Raw genomic sequence first — 17,210 nt, 5'->3', positions numbered from 1 at the left:
TATGACAGGTCTTTTTCAACTAAATTTTTCATTCAAGTTAATTGTAATCATGAGTATTGTTACTATAGTTTTGATCCAAGAACGATGAGAAATTGGAACTCATTACTAAGTTACGTTCAAACTAGTTCAAAGTATTCATTATTTAAAGATCGTTGTGTTTCGACAATTAGAAGTTATTAACAATTCTTATTCATGACGTTGTTATGATGAGCCATTCTCGTCAACTGAGCCTCGGATCTTATGTCTGCGCTGGGAAACTTTCTGTAGGAGAACATGCGCCCTAGGGTTGTTATAGTCAAAAATTGGCTATTTGAACCTTACGGCACGTGCTCACTCCTAAAATAAATGCACCAATCAGAGACGCTTTCTATTGTTCTTCAAGATAGATAGATAGATAGATAGATAGATAGATAGTGTCAATACATAGCATCCCAAGGGCTGAATTGCATATTTAAAAACTAGTTCATTATATACTATTAAAAAAATTTAAGATTGACTAAATAATATATATTCGAGGCCACCATAAAAGTGTTCTTAAAACGGTCCGTCTTAAACTTGGGAATCTTGAAGGATCGATTGTGTCTAAGCGAATAGGCTGAGTGGTTTGGCGCTGGTACTAAGTTACTTAGCTTGCTATCCTTGTCATTGATAATATTGAAAAATGTCTTTCTGCAAATGGCTTCGCAATAGGAAATAATCGACCTTAGGGATATTTGGATGCTCTAAGGCATCACTGTACATTATCCCTGAATAGATAATTGACGATGCCCTTTTCTGTCCCTATTCTATTTCGTACTTGAGATACAAGGACAGAGCTTGATAAAATACTGGTACGGCATAAGTCAAGCCTGACAGATCTTATATGCAAGTACAATAAATTAGGTAACTTTGGTCTTTTGAGCTGCACGAAAAATTACGAACGCTTATCTGCTGTCTTCACAATCTCATTAACATGGCTATTCCATCTTAGATCACTTGATATTGTAACCCCAAGGAGTTCCAGTGAGAGGACATTTTGTTTCAGGGTTTCCCGGCCCAGAGCTCTGCTCTCCCTCGGTCATGCGCTAAAGAGAAGAGCTCTGGGGTCGAAATTGATGATGAGCATAATCGGCCATTAGTCTCTTGACTTCTTTTGCAGCCATCATGTGTAGAAATTCACTTCTAAATGTTGTCTGAGATACTTAAGGACGGTGCCTACTATTGTCATTACGCATACCTTCTGTGCATCTCGAGATACTCGGATTCCCTATGGGTGATGCTTATTAATACAGGAATATTTTTGCGCGGTTCAAAACTATGCGGAGAAAGCAGATCTTAGCAAGTGCTGTTGGTATCCAAAAAGGAAATTGGGGGGTAGCCACGCATTTTTCACAAATAATTAAGCTTCACTTTGGAAAAGAACGCCATACATTGTTTGTATTTTAAAGCTTTTTACAAATATTGTTGATTAATTATCTTCGAAAAATGCGTGGTTCCCCTTAATTTTCTTTTTGGATTTCAACAACACTTGTTAAGATCTGCTACTCCCGCATATTCAGTAAACCGCACAAAAATACCTTTCAATTAGTAGGCACCGTCCTTAATGAGTTGATGAAGTTGTCAAAAAAATTGAAATATTCCAACCCGCTTTCTCTTTCCCTGCAGATCAAAGGAGATGATTTCAATTTGCTGAAAGTGTTTTACTGCATGTTGATGGATACAGTTATCTATGCTGTCCTAGTGTGGTACATTGAAGCAGTTCATCCGGGATCTTATGGGCTGCCTCGTCCCTGGTACTTTGTCTGTCAACCCTCTTACTGGTTTGGTCATAACACGCAGGCGTGCCCCAAGATGAGGCGCAGTGCATTCCAGATGATGACTGCGGACGATCTAGAAGATGCTCCTCAGGGACAAGGGTTACTGGCTTATGAACGAGAGCCTATACATTTGCCCTTGGGTGTTACTATAGAGAATCTTAAGAAGGTACAGTGGCAACTGAAATCGTAACCTGCGATCAAGCGTACTTTTCTTGAGACAACGCGCTAAAAAGTAAGCCTGATACAATTTCTTAACGAGTCGTCTGCCGCCCACCTGTCAAGAGTGATGTTATCATGTGTCATGCTATAAATGTGAGCCAATCAGATTTTACCGGAAATTACCTGCACGCTGCGATTCAAGTAAAGACGCGACAAAAACAAAATAGCACTCTGGCTTTGATTTCTGCAATCAAAGCTATTTCTGCAAATCCTGCTTGACAGTTGGTGCGGTTTCTCTGTTTAAACCATCAAGGAACAAAGAATTTCGAGATAAAATGGCAGAAAAAGCCCGAATTCCTCATATCATCATCAGCCTCAATCAACAGTACAATAGATTTTATTTAAACTCGAATATTTGAGATGCCAATAAAAGATGCTATAAAAATAGATATGAGAAAAATGGACTTTGAGAAATTCTAGTTTTTCAGTAGCAGCTACTCAGCTATCGTTTTGCTAGTGTGTTCAGATTGTTCAGCGATTCCGTAAACAGTGTCGAATTTCTCTGTCAAGCTCGGCTGATTCCCCGAATGTGGCAGCCCTAAAGTTCTATTCGGTTCTTTTTGGATTCGCAACTTGTTGCTTCCGAATATATTCCAAAGGACTTGCCACAACTACAAACGTTTTCGAGTTGGTGGAAGAAGAACGATGCATTTTCTTCTAGAATGTTCGGGCCTGTATTATTATGTCTTCTTTTACTTAAACCATTCTTCGGATGCATTCTCTCCGCTCTTCCTTTAAAGGTTTTTGAAAAAAAATCTGAAGGCGAAGCAACAGCAGCTGTAAACAGAGCCTAAACACCACTCGTGTTGAATCCTTCTTGGCGGCCATAATTTCATCAGCTGTTAACCGATTTACAAGAAGTATGATTTGCAATTCTGTAACCAATCGGAGCGAGGCTCCAAAAGCTCTATTGTTTTTCGGCCAATCAGAGTAAAGTCCAGATTCTGGACTACGAGCAGACGACTCGTTAAGAAATTGTATCAGGCGTACCTTTTCGCACCATGTCTAAGAAAAAGTACGCCTGATCGCAGGTTACTGAAATCGTTGATAAATTCATCTCTTCATTCGATTACTAGGGTTAACACGCGACGTCTCCATAAGGAAAAAGCAGGACACCTTGTTGAAAAGCCTTGTTTCCAGGAGCCGACGTTCGATCAGTAGTAGAGTATAAGAGAACTCGGACGGATTTTTCGAATGTCAAAAAATATATTATATATCTCTTTCCAACGAAAGCTTGGTTTCAACTGACAATTTGAAAAATTCATTGGTGAGAGTGAGGCTTGCAAACACCCGCAATTCCAATGTTTTTGTCTACAAACTTCATGTCCAAGCGGAGAACGCTGTCGCATGCTCAAAGCATTGTTTTACTGATCTCAGGTATACAAGGAGGGAAAGAAACTAGCAGTGGATGGATTAACTCTGAATCTCTATGAGGGACAGATTACCTCGTTCCTTGGTCATAACGGCGCAGGCAAGACCACCACTATGTCCATTTTAACGGGTCTGTTCCCGCCTACAGAAGGTACAGCTTATATTTATGGCTGTGACATCCGCATGGATATGGAGAAGATTCGCCGCAGCCTAGGCATGTGTCCACAACACAATGTGTTATTTGACAGGTCAGTTGGTCTAGATTTTTAGTAATTTTTTTTTCTTGGGAGCTACACTGTAGGGTGGTGATCTCTGTAGTAGCTCGGTGTCGCCTTTTCAAGGAAATTTTCAAAGTTATTCAAACTATATTTAATATGTCGCGCTGGGGAGAATTTAAACACGAGAACGTTGTCAACGCCATCGAATATGTCATTTGGGAAATATTAATGAATCCATATATCTGCATTTTTCTGATTCGTATAAAAGCCGCGCACCTTGTGCAAGACATTTGAGGTCTTCGAATAACATCATGCTCCTGTGGCAAGCACGCGGCCCTAAGGATGTTTACAGTTCTTTTTTAAAGTGCTTTTGCAAGAAAAAATCCCTTACACATTGGCTGAGAGTTTACTATCCTCTTCCCCTCAACAACGCTGTTGAAAATTCCATCAGCAAAATAATGCTGATTTTTTTTTACCTATGAGTTCTCCGTCATGAAGCGCGAGTTAATTATTATTGCGTGAGCCTTCCAATTCGTTTTCTTGTACCATATGATCTGTGCTATCCTGGACTGCTCATTACATTTTCTTTAGATGTTCTCGTCGCGTAAGCTCCCCTGTGAACCGAGACTTTATCTTCACATTTTTCTGCATTATAGGCTGACCGTGGATGAGCATTTATGGTTTTACGCGCGAATGAAGGGAATGCCGGAAAGTGATGTGAAGAGAGAGATGGATCAGTGAGTAATCTTGCTCTTTTGCTTGCTTTCAATCCTGTTATGATATGGCCGTCAGTATGCATGCAAATAGACCGAATGCATAATGGTGCGAGGCTAGTGAGTCTAATTAGCGCATAAACAAAAGAAGACATTTTTGGCCGCCATTTATGCATTCGGTCTATAGAAAATGGCTTCTTACGGTGTTGGATAGTATGGCCACCATAGCGTCATACCTTTGCAAACCTTCAGTATTGGCAAAATTGCCTCAGAGAACTCCTTTCCAGATTTCTCTCCACTTGAGGCAGAAGGAGAAATTTTGGGCTGCGATCGTCACTAATCATCATTTGTCGTAAGGACGACCACTGAGAAAGTGCAAGCGCAAGAAATTGATTGGAAGTATCTTCTCCCTGTACACCTCGCAGCTGCAGTAACTTAAGTTCGCCTCAGGCAGGTGCAGATCTCCAAGACCCGCACACACTTATTTAAGCAAATTTTCATTTTACGATTCTGTTTTGTTTCTCCGACTGGAAACAGCAGCTTTATTTGTACAGTGCAACTGAAAATTTGGAATTGACTTGGATATTTACCCTTTCCACCTAGCTACGTTGACAAACAGGCCCGGATTTCTCGAAGCATGATTAGCACTAACCAGCGTTAAATGCCATGGAAACCTATAGGTTTTGATACCTGTTAACCAAAGGTTAGCGCTAACCAAGCTTCCAGCAACCGTTCCAAGACGTCTTGAAAATATTGACATTTTTTTGATAGGCTCGTAATGGACGTAGGTCTTCCCACTAAACGGCACTGCGCAGTGGAGACCCTGAGTGGCGGCATGAAGCGAAAGCTCTCAGTTGCGATGGCCTTTGCAGCGGGCTCGAGAACAGTGATCTTAGACGAGCCCACTGCTGGTGTGGATCCTTACGCTCGGAGGGCCATATGGGACCTGCTAATTAAATACAAGAAAGGTGACCACAGATGTAGATTTACTTGCTTCTTAGCCTGTCGCTTATTTACTATTTTAAAAGTTACTGTCACTCTTACTATCATCGTAGATATGCCACCATTTGACCTTTGACTTTTCAGAATGGCACGAGGATTGTTACGTGAACTGGGTTAATCAAAGACTAATGTCCACGAACTTCTGTTATTCGGTGGCAGAGCATTCGAATTTGTGACCCACCTTGGTAAATTGGGGCTTGCCCTGTTGGTAGCGCTCGAAGTGTGCCTGTTTGTCATTGACGGATAAAATTGAGATATTTTGTAATTTTCCGATGTGTTTGCTCAAATCTCAGGCCTTTTGATTGGACGAAATCCGGATTACCGTTTGAAAGGGCCTCGACACAGTTTCTGATTTATCAACGATCATATACTCTTCCTGCAGAAAACTTCAAGTTCCTTTTCTGTTTTAATTTCCACATGTTCTCTATGGCGAATGAAATGGTTCAAAAGTGCATTTTGAGGGTGCATTCAGAAGAAACCAGACTACCTTCCTTATTTGCCATAGTAGAATCAATGTACAGAATACTTTGAACCCCAGTTCAGTTCGACATTTCTGTTTTCCGTGCACCGTTTTCTCTAAAGAACGTATATTCCTAACACCTGCTCTCCTAGTTCATTCTGTTAAGTCTGCTTTGGAAAGCATAGCATCAGAATATTGTTCCATTCATATTATAAATGAAGTACGTCTCGGCTTGCAACAGACGTTATTGGCGGACATGTTGGTGTTGTGAACAATTGCGAAAGAGTCTTTCGGGAATTTGACTCTAATATTATGCAAAACGCGAGCGACATCCTGCTTTTGTTTTGTACTCTAACATGGCCTGTGTCACTTTTGGAGGTGGTGGCCTCAAAGCTAATGGTTACCTTGTTAGGCGCGATTTCATGGATTGACCTGACCAAGCTAATGTTCTTATTGCAACTGTAGGCCGAACTATCTTGCTGTCCACGCATTTTATGGACGAAGCTGATCTACTTGGAGACCGCATTGCCATTGTTTCAAACGGGAAGCTGCGCTGTGTTGGCTCACCGCTATTCTTGAAGAGCCATTTTGGAGACGGGTACCACCTCACTCTGGTGAAAAAACGCGATAGAACTCCCCAAGGGTCCATGGTAAATATTCACGTGCCACCCACGGGATCAAGCCAGGGGCTGGAAACTTCAGGGGTGATGTCGTTCAATAATACACTTAAGCCTAGTGAGTCACTTTCATGTACAATGTAGCCTCATTTCGAAAGCGAGTCCTGTTCAGAAATTTCAGTGATAGTAATTAGTATCGGGAAGAGGAATGATTTTTTCTCCAAGAGATCTTCGTTCCTTGACTCCAATCGGCGTCAAAATGAGTTGACACATTGTGTCTGAGCAGCAATTGTTATGCGTAAAATAACAGGGCTATTTGAAACGCGCAAAAAATTTTCCAAGAGTCCCTTCCCCAACTCAATGTTGCCCGTTTGTAGTCAAAGATCAATATACTCTTTGTTTGTCCCTCCAAATTTTGAATAAGCGTTGTTTTTGTTTTCTCTTGGTAACATTGTAAGTCCCAAGAGAAACTGAAAGCAATGCTTATGCAATTTTTTTTTTTGAAGCGGGGGGACAAACAAAGAATATTATGGTATTTTCCGCTTCGGTCAATTACGACACAAAATTGTTTGGTGGGAGGGGGAAAATAGACCGTTTTCGAATTCTCACGGCTGGACTGGATCTAGCATGAAATGGAGGCTAATGCGGGCAAATCTGCATTAGCCTCCATTTCATGCTAGACCCAGTCCAGCGGTGAAAATTCGAAAATGGTCCATTGGGTAGCGTAGCAAGGACAAAAGAGTTAAAAATTACGGAATAGAGGGTCGAAAAGGTCAATGTGTCAACAGTTGTCTCCGATTGCCGCCTAAAGCAGAGACTTTCGCCGGGTGTTGTCAACTTCGTCAATTGTTGTGTATGATTGCATCACATGTACATAAATTAACTTTTGAATTAGTACAGGAAGTGGCAATCCAAAGATGACTTGGCTTGAGAAGTCAGTCACTCAAATTAGGGGTGCAAGTTTTGCGTTTCCGGTCTTAGGCTCTTGTAGTCGTACAGATAGTGACCTCCATGTGTTCTCTGGCTTTGCTTGAAAGCGTGAGTTCCTATGGGTGTGCGAATTTTCTTCTTTCGCTCACGTGCACATAAAAATCGCGCGCTGGTTTCATTATCGACCTTCAGATTGGAGTTCGAGGACAACTACGAATACGAGTTCTCAGTTCTGAGAACACGCATTTCGAAAATTCTTGTTCTTTGAACGCAATGCTCGTGCCCAGTACAGAAAACTCACACTCGTAGTCGTTCTCATACTCCAATCACAAGTTCACTATTGCAGCGATTGCTGCGCATTTGAGTGTTTGGTTTGAGCTGTTTTCATATTCACCTTAGTGCATTGTACAAATTGTGAATTCATGATGACTAATTTTTAGATCATAGAAACAACAGCGAGGACCATGTGAAAAAGGTGACGAACTTCATCAGATCTCACGTTCAAGCTGCCGAGTTACAGCAGAACACGCAACAGGAACTAACATTTATTCTCCCTGATAACTCCGTGAAACGAGGAGGCTTTGAAAGATTCTTTAGTGATCTGGAGCAGAAAAAAAGTGAATTGGGGATTGATAGCTTTGGACTGACAGACACTGCCCTAGAAGAGGTAAGAAACTATTTTGCTGAGCAAGTTCTCAATTTTGGTTCGCAGGAGCGAGAGATAAGGGAAGGAATTTTTTCCTCAATCATTTCATTGGGCTGCACATGACACCTAATGCACGAAACTACGGAATTTCGACTAGGTTAATAAGTATCGCCTCTGTCGAGTAGTCGCTAGAGTTAGCCTAATGAAGTGGTATGAGCCGTGCCAGGAATTTGATTTGGCAACTCTAACTCTACTCAAAGCAAGCCCAACGGCTGAACAGAGTAAAAAGAGAAAAAAAAAACCCCGGAAATGAATTTGAATTCGGAGCTCTAGTTTTTAGGAACAACTTCTCGAAAGAGCAAGATACCGGGATTTTTCATTGTCAGGTATTTCTGGTCATGTGGTGTAGAATCACATCTCAACAGTGGCTAAGCTTAAGCCCTTATTTTAAAATGTTTCTCGTTGTGTCACGTTTGCTGTCTAAAATTCTTACTGAGTCTTATTGAAGGTTTAGCCACAGAATGGAGTCCCCTGTCTAGACACTGACTTGATTGTATTTAAAAAGGCACAGTTTCAGTTCCGAGCATTCCTTTTCACTCAGACGTTCATAGTTGTAAAATAATGATGATAATCGTAAATTTAAAGCGAGGTGATATTAAACGATTATCGAAATGCCAGTGTCGAGATCGAGTTAAATAAGCTTCAAACGCCTTGGGCGACATTTCTTTTTTAACTGCCTACGCGCAACCCGCTTAATCTTGCCCTTTTTGACATTCGTGCCCCTTTTTTCATAGATTCAAATTATTTTCTTTCAGGTTTTCCTCAAGGTAACTGATGTTGCATCTCGAGACGACTCAGGTTGGAGTTTATACGGTTTTTACTTGGCAAAATTTCCGTCATGATATTATTGATTTCCCCTTTCCACATTTTGAATTCGCGGTGAAACACTGGCTTAGGGTATTCGTTAAATTAGTGAGGTGGAATCCTGCCTTTGAAGTTTCTGCTATTCACCTTCCTGTATTTACCCTCTTTGACTAGAAACTATACGACCTCGATGTTGACCGAGTTCACCTGATAGCTCAGTGAGTATAGCAGAGTGCGGAGTAATCACGTGGTCGTGAACTCGATTCCTTTTCAAGCCCCAAGTTTTTTTTTCCAGGTTTCTCTGTAAATGTTGAAGTTGTTCTTACGCCTTTATCCTGTTCTTGCTTGGCTCTGTAGTTCATTCATTACTACAGCAGTACAGTTCAGTTTCAGGTTCAGTTTAATTTTGAATGTATATTTTTACATGCTCCTGGTCAATCATTTTTCTATCTGTGGGCCCATTTCCGTACAAGGACAAACACTAAAATGTGGACCTCATGGGTTCTCATTACAAGTAAGACCTCTTACAATTTACCGGTAGATATATCTTCAAGTGTACACTTAATAGCCAATCAGACACCAAGACAACCCATCAACAGCTTCTAATAGGCTACATTCGACATATTAAAATTCAGTTTGAAAGAGAGCTTTAGAGGACAAGGACAAAGGAAAGTGGGTGATATGTTAATATCTTTCACATTCATTGCAAATTGTTTCTATTGTGTTTGTCCTCTCTGCCTCACTATCAAGTTGAATATTGATATTTCGAAAATGGCCTATTGGATAGTCTACACCAATGAAACAAAAATAATTAGTAATAAAAAGGCACGTACTGTAAAAGTGGCCGGCCCTATTCTCCAAACGGGGAGAAGGAACTGATGATGACTGTAAAAGTGGAGTTCGTCTATTTCGTGTACTTTGCTATACATTCAGATTTCAATTATTTCTTCGTTCTCTAGCTCAGGATTAAAAAAAAAAAACGGGCGAAACAAGAATGGAAAGAACTGGCAACCTTAAAGTGGCGTTGATTTCCTCCGGAATGACAAATTCGGATTTTATCATCTTGTTTTTTTCTAGTTTTTTGGCACAAAATACAATCTACAACTACATATCTCAGATTTATATGCCCAAATATGCCATTTTGTTCCATCAAATACCTCTTACTATCCGAGTTCGAGGTCCGTACCGTAAGTTACGGACCGAGTTTTTTTTCTGTTGATTTATGGCCCGTGGCCTATGCGTACAAATATGAAAGACGGATAAATCATATAGGCTTTTTTGAAGTAGTTGCTTGCAAGGTTCCCAGAGTTTCACAAGTTTGTTTCACATAACATAAAAAAAAAAACATTCTTGAAAATTTTGAATCAAAATTCCAAACTTACATGTTGTGGACCGTACTGTAGAATATAGCCCGGTAAATTAGCCAATCATAGCGCGCATGCTATCTGAGAGATTTAATTAAATGTTTCTCTTCTTTGCTCGCACTCCACATTAGAAGTCAACTCATCAAACTTTGAAAGCTCCTCGAACCCTGGTGATTCCCCAAGCTCTGGGGTCAGCGGGGAACAGGATGACGAGTGGAACCTGGATCTAATGGCAGGAAGAGAATTGGAACTGAAGGATCTGTCAAGTGGTCGGTATGACACAAGGGAACGGCTGTTATCTCCGGAGATACAAGAAGAGGCTATCTTTCAAGATGGTAGGTGATGTAACTTCCATTGACTAGCCAGCTTTGATAAGTGACGTGAAACAGGCAGTTGCCAGTTTCCAAGATGTGTTAACCTTGTTTTCAGCAAAGACATTTACTTGGAGCTGGGTTATTCTGCTTTCCATGAAGCAGCAAAGTTGTTATGATTCTATGTATTTGTTCCTTTTTTGTTTGTTTTTAGGTCCATTCATCTGTTTATCCGTTCATTTCAGTATTTGTTTAATTTTTCTGCTCATGAAGCTTGCAATAATTCATGTAACCTTTTTTGTGTGAACTTTGGTCTTGTCTCAGTTGATGAAAGTTAATTGACTGGCGCCGGGAAATAAGAAAGTGAACGTTTCGAGCCCACCGTCAAATTTTCATTCGCTCTGCGTTGGTTGATTTCCTTTCATCAACTCAGCTGATATTACCGCATTTCCTCTCTTCAAGTACGCAGCAACGCAGCATCACACTTTCTTTACAAACTAACACCATCAGCCATTGTTTTTTACAGGCGATCAGACACCATCATTAAACGCAGCATTTCAAGGCGTTAGCACTCACACGCTGGCTGGTTTTCGTCTGAAAATGCAACAGTTTTATGCTTTGGTGTTGAAACGATTCCATCATGCTCGACGCAACTTCAAAGGGGTCATTTCTCAAATCCTTCTACCCGCCATTTTTATTGCTATTGCCATGACTATGGCTCTGTCATTCCCAAAGTCACCTGACCAAACCCCTCTGGAACTGTCTCCGTCCATGTTTCCGCGGCCAAACTACATCCCGTTCGCAAACGAGGCGAAAGAACACAACCACTTAGCTTATCGACTTGAGAAAACCCGGACCCTGCCCTCTGGAGTGGGTGCAACATGTTGCCCTCGACCGGTACGGTCACTCAACGCGACAAAACAGAGTTTAGGAGAGAGACCTTCGAAGGAGCAACTGGCGCAGATGTTTAGCCAGTCCTGTTCGTCTTCCGTCAATGAACTGTCAAACGATTACTTGAATCCTTCAAATTGGCATTTGCCGTATATTTTCTCGAACAGTTCCAACATATCTCACTCGATAACTCACAAGGACACTGGTAGAGGGTGTCGATGCTCACGTAACAAGACTGCCTATGTGTGTGACAGGGGTGCAGCGGGGCCACTCCCCATACCATTAGTTACCATTACAAGGGACACACTGCGGAACATTACTGGCAGGAATATCTCGAAGTATCTGTTGTATACCACACAAACATTTAAGCTTCACAGGTTTGTATTGTTATCTTTCTTATGTGCATGCATGATCTTAGTCTTGCGGAAAATACATTTCAAAATGATCTCCAATATCATGGTACAAACGAATGGTCGTTAATCGACTTTCGTCAAACCAAAATCTAGGTAAATACTTTGACAGTTCAGTAATTCAGCGGGCCGATCATAACACCAGTAATCAAGCGCATGCGTTGCAAAGCAACAATATGACCATTTCGTCTGTACACCGCGACCTCGTGAAAATTTGGGCACGTAACGCGGAGCAGTTGCCCACAGTTTTATGTGCCACTGACTAAGATCCTAAAACGTCATCACATCTTCGAGACAAATGTCATCATCAGTGTTTTGGCTCGGGATAATTCCTCGAGCACTGCACTCGCTAAGCTCTTCTTTCGACGAAAGAATAGCAACTCTCAAACTGGCTCGTCAGTACGGTCAGGTTTGTCCTTTGATCCGTCTTAGATGATGCCCTTTCGGGCATTCGTTCATTCCGTCCTATTATTTATGTTATCTCTGTCTATAGTAAAATACATTCCTGATGAAATATAAAACAGAGCGCTTTAAGAAAAGTTTCTTCCCCCACATGTGCTTTAAAGCTCATGGTCTCTAGCTGGATATTTTCCAACATTATTAATTATGTGTAGTAAACTTTTTATCATTTCGAAGTTGCAGGCTGTAAATTCGGAGTGATTTAAAAATGTGAAAAATACAAATTCAAAGTAATTATAAAATGTAATGCACTGTCCACATCAAGTTGACAAGTTGTAATTTTACTAGGTTTATTCTAATGTAATGTAATTACGCAATTCGCTTCATGCGCTACGTTTTATAATAAAATGCTATTATAACTTCCAGGTATGGGGCCTTGTCCTTTGGTGAAGTCGTTAGTTGGGTGCCTCAGAAACTCGACAAAGTGAAAATACCGTCTGTCAGACGATTGGCTATCAGGGAAGCCGTTAAGGTTTGTCAGTAGAGTCAGTTGTGTTTTGGGTCGCATGTGAAGAGGAAAAATAGGCCCTTTCAGGACCGTGTCGCGTGACCTTCTCAATTATAAAAAATGGTGCTGGTAGAAAATAGATGTCAGAAATGGAAAGAACGTGGTGAAATTAGTAAGAGTGCCAATTTTGAGACCACTGACATTTATGAGAGAGATTTTACAGTGATTTTAATGCTTGGATGCCAAGCTTTGCCATGCAGCAGCTGTTTGCCATGTAAATCTCAGTAAATTTTTAAACATTAAAATTACTGAAAAATCTCTCACATAAATGTCAGTGGCCTCAAAATTGGCACTCTGACTAATTTCATCACGCTCTTTCCATTTCTGGCGTCTACTTTGTACCACGACCATTTTTTATGATTGACAAGGTCACGTGACACGGTTATGTAAAGGGCCTGTTGCATCTAAAAGGCTTGCTTCAGTTTTCATTGACTATCATATGCTCGTTTAATTGCATCCCGAGGACTCGAATCTGACGAAAACCAGACTTCGGATAGCATTCTGTTGATCAATGTGGCTGCAACGTGGACTTCTGTGACGTCATTTGTGCTCGAGCACACCGAAGAGCAGGTCAATTCGAGTCAATTATGTGTTGCAGTGGAAGGACTTCGTAAACGAATAAAAAAATTCTTAATTTTTCTTATCCCTATAAATGTCGAAGTTACATATCCCAGCACCAATGCGCCATTAATTGGTTAGAAAAGAAAGTAACTTACTTCAGTGTCTAGTCGTTCTAGCGCTGGAGCGCTAATTGGAGACATTAACAATCAATGCGAATCAAGTCAAATGTTGGTTTTTGAAGGGAGGTGGGGGAACCACAGTACCCGGAGAAAACCTCGGTGCAGAGTAAAGAACCAACAAACTCAGCCCACATATGACGCCGAGTCTGGGAATCGAACCCGGGGCAGATTGGTGGGAGGTAAGTGCTCTCACCACTGCGCCATCCCTACACCCCAAGTACTGATTGATTGATATAAATCAGGCGTAATGCAGAGCAAATCAAATAAAAATCTGAGTTTTGACGAGAGGGGAGAACCGGAGTACCTGTAGAAAAACCTCTCGGAAGAGAGTAGAGAACCAACAAAGACCTGCGTATGATGACAAGTCCGGGAATCGATCCCATTATACATTGATCAGCTCTATCCCGTCGTCCCTAATTCTAATCTACGATACCTACTTCAGTTCCTTTCAGAAAAAGAGATAATTCAGCTTTTTCTGTAGTTGTCAATACAGCTTATTCATTCTACTGCGGACACGAAAACGTGTTGCTTCAGCGAAGCCATTTGGTTTGATGTAATGTCATGAAGGTGACGTCACGTGCATTTGCTCGACTGTCCTTGTATTCTTTTATTGCACTCACGTGATAAGACGGCCATGTTGGTGCCAAAACAATAGAAAAATGTACCTCTATTTTTGCATATTAATATAATCAAATTCCCAAAAGACTTTTTCGCTACTGTTCTTTCCACTAACCAGGTGGGGAACGTTTGAAAAAAACGAGAACGTATCGCTCCGAAGTACGTTTGTTGTTGGTGATGGAGTTCGTTTTATCCCCTGTCAAGAGCTTTAACGATTCTTCTTTCTCATTTTAGGCTTGGTACAACAGTAAAGGTTACCACGCTTTACCAAACTACTTAAATGTCATGAACAATGCAATTCTCCGTGCCTCTCTGTCAAAGGAGAAGGGGAATCCAGCAGCCTATGGTATGATCCGTCATACACACTGATTGTACAAAGTTAATGTCTGCGAGTAGATCTTATTAATTTGCGTTATTTTTCCTCTCCAAAGCTAACCGCTTAATCAAACGATTTATAAACAAATCGGTCACTTTGCCAAAGTGACCGATTTGTTTATATTTTGGGGTTATGGGCATTTTAAGTTAAAATTCGGAATTTTTAACTTAAAATGCCCATAACCCCAAAATATTTTTTTCGCTAAAATGAAGCTTTGCACCTGTTCGAAACGCATCGCGGCTTTTTTTTCCTTTTTCTAACAAATCCTGCCAGTTTAGAGGCTACGAAAGTTGCGAAAATCGAAGCATCTTTTGTTCACGACCGAGTTAGAAGGGGAGTGGTTCTATTCCTGTTTTTACGTCACAAACTGATTTACATTTCTCTTTGTAAAAATGCATGCAAAAGTAGATTGTGACGTAAAAACAGGAATAGACCCACTCCCCTTCTCATTCGGTCGTGAACAACCGATGCTTGGATTTTCGCAACTTCCGAAACCTATAAAATGGCAGGATTTGTTAGAAAAAGGAAAAAATGGCCGCAATGCGTCTCGAACAGGTGCAAAGATTCATTTTAGCGAAAAAAATATTTTGGGGTTAAGGGACATTTAACGGTCTCGCTTCTTTATGCTCGCTACTCGAAACAGTCGAGTCGACTTGGAATGTGAATGGTTAACGTTCTTCCCCGTCAGGACTTTGTCATTGTCTAGAGTTTAATGCTTTTTAAGTGTTAGAAAGATTTTACTAATTGTGTTTGTTCTTCATCTCTTTCGGCAGGTATAACAGTATTTAATCACCCCTTTAATAAAACCGACGAGAACCAATTGTCAGTCAGATATATGTAAGTGAAGAGATATGTCTTTATTGGGAACATCGGCGCCATGATGGGCTCAGTTTCCTCTTGACCAGTGGTATAGAGCCGTTTTCAATCGAGTGTAGTAAAGCAAATACCAACTGAAAGTAATTATTTTGACCAATCACAGCAGGTGCAAACAGCGCAAATGAACCAATCCAAATTCGTAGCAATTCCGTGTAACTTGCTCAAAGCGCGGGAAGAATTGCGCGTGGAAGTCGCGATTGATTTTGGTGATCCTTCTCATTGGTTGATAAACTGGCCCGAAGTCGTGGCAGTACGGACCTTGTATAAACGTATGACGCACCGTGACAAAGGGCAAGATGTTTTTCCACAATTATGTTCACGTGATCTCTTGTTCTTCGGCCATTTTCTTCTACGTCATAATTACCCAAGAATTACTTGCGGGCATTTAATGTGAAAACGTCATCATTTCCCGATTATTCCGTTCGCGCTTGCATTTTTCAAGTAACACACACTACATATGTAATACTATATCACTGCAACTCTATATAAGCGCAGGCTACAATGATGCCTCCTCTGCGGGGATGGGGGGGGGGGGGGGTATGATTTTTTGAAGGTATTGAGTTCCTGAAAACGTGATTAATACTGTCTTTTTTATTTGCTCTTAGGCGTCAAGGAACAGACCTTGTGATCGCCATATTTGTCATCATAGCTATGTCCTTTGTACCAGCCAGCTTTGTCGTGTTTCTTGTCACCGAGCGAGCGTCAAAAGTCCAAACATCTTCAGTTTGTCAGTGGTGTGGATCCCGTTATCTACTGGCTTTCGAACTATGCATGGGATGTGGTAAGCCATTCCTTTTTCTATTCCCTTTGTTTCGCTCAGCCCAAATAGAAACTATTTTAGTGCAAGTTGGACACAACAGACAAAAATAACTGGAAAAAATATAATATAATATAACCATTTACAAGTAGGAAGACAGGGGCTTGAGTAAAATAGTCGGCGTCAAACGGTGTTGACAAGAAGTAACCTTAGGGTTAGTTTGAGGGCCTTAGATTGAAAAGCGAGTTCGATTTTTTGTATTGCGCACGTGTATTAGGTTGGAGGACAAAATATTAGTTACTGCGCGTTCTCAGAACTGAAATCTTCAGTTGTCGAACTATTATTTTGAGAAGGCAATCAAATACACCTCATTCTATTCGTTTATGCTTGTGTTTCTCTCCCTTCAGTGTAACTACTTGATTCCAGCCTGTGCCTGCATCGCTCTACTGCGATGGTTTAATGTGCCTGCCCTACTCCTCTGACACCAACTTTCCAGCTGTTGTCTGCCTGTTTTTGCTCTACGGGTAAGTCAGTGCTGTTTTATCTCCTCGTACTTGACAAAGTTGCTTTATCTCGTGTCAACCGATTATGCTATGTTAAACCGAAAGCTGGCGGACTAAGAGAAATCGATGGGCCAATCAGCACCACGCAAAGTAAATGATGCATCCGGCGCGAAGTGCAGGAAAAAACAGGCCAGCAAACCACAGTTGGTTTTGATTGGCTAAGAATATGCTGCGACATTTTTCAGTCAGTCACTAAGAGAAGTAGTGCAAAAGCGAAGAAAAGGGACTTTTTTTCCACAGCACGACAGCAGAGTTAAATCATGCGCTAATTTTTTTCTTGACTCGACCTGAAATCGATATCGGACGTTTTCATTTTCACTAACCTTCTTTTGCAGGTGGTCCATCACCCCTGTCATGTACCCTGGAGCGTTTTTGTTCAGTGAAGCAAGTTCGGCCTATGTGTTTATGATCGTGGTCAATATGTTTTCGGAGTCACTGCCACCGTCACTACCTTCATCTTGCAACTCTTTCCGGACGATGTGGTATGACGTGAAATTCCAT

General features: G+C 41.1%; 1 protein-coding gene and 2 long non-coding RNA genes across 4 annotated transcripts in view; all 3 read left to right on the top strand.

Annotated features, from left to right (window-relative positions):
• The window catches only part of LOC138022063 (ATP-binding cassette sub-family A member 2-like), a 78,521-nt gene that overhangs the window by 24,507 nt on the left and 36,804 nt on the right, over positions 1-17,210 (top strand). Inside the window, exons 16-23 of one of the 2 annotated variants that reach the window (XM_068869093.1) lie at positions 1,645-1,962; positions 3,393-3,634; positions 4,261-4,341; positions 5,089-5,285; positions 6,245-6,514; positions 7,767-7,993; positions 8,788-8,830; positions 10,332-10,535. In XM_068869093.1, coding sequence (XP_068725194.1) covers positions 1,645-1,962; positions 3,393-3,634; positions 4,261-4,341; positions 5,089-5,285; positions 6,245-6,514; positions 7,767-7,993; positions 8,788-8,830; positions 10,332-10,535 — 1,582 coding nt within the window. The remainder of the gene's footprint in view (positions 1-1,644; positions 1,963-3,392; positions 3,635-4,260; positions 4,342-5,088; positions 5,286-6,244; positions 6,515-7,766; positions 7,994-8,787; positions 8,831-10,331; positions 10,536-17,210) is intronic. The other variant, XM_068869097.1, reaches the window with a different exon arrangement.
• On the top strand, positions 11,683-14,406 carry LOC138022179 (uncharacterized). Its single transcript, XR_011126534.1, has 3 exons — positions 11,683-11,779; positions 12,638-12,743; positions 14,372-14,406. It is a non-coding gene; the product is annotated as an uncharacterized lncRNA (long non-coding RNA).
• LOC138022185 (uncharacterized) lies at positions 14,413-16,097 on the top strand. Its single transcript, XR_011126535.1, has 3 exons — positions 14,413-14,483; positions 15,287-15,350; positions 15,995-16,097. It is a non-coding gene; the product is annotated as an uncharacterized lncRNA (long non-coding RNA).

This window comes from Montipora capricornis, chromosome 2 (genome assembly GCF_036669925.1).
Source record: "Montipora capricornis isolate CH-2021 chromosome 2, ASM3666992v2, whole genome shotgun sequence".
Classification (NCBI taxonomy): Eukaryota; Metazoa; Cnidaria; class Anthozoa; order Scleractinia; family Acroporidae; genus Montipora; species Montipora capricornis.
The sequence above is the reverse complement of the archived record's forward strand: the minus strand, read 5'-3'. Positions and strand labels throughout refer to the sequence as shown.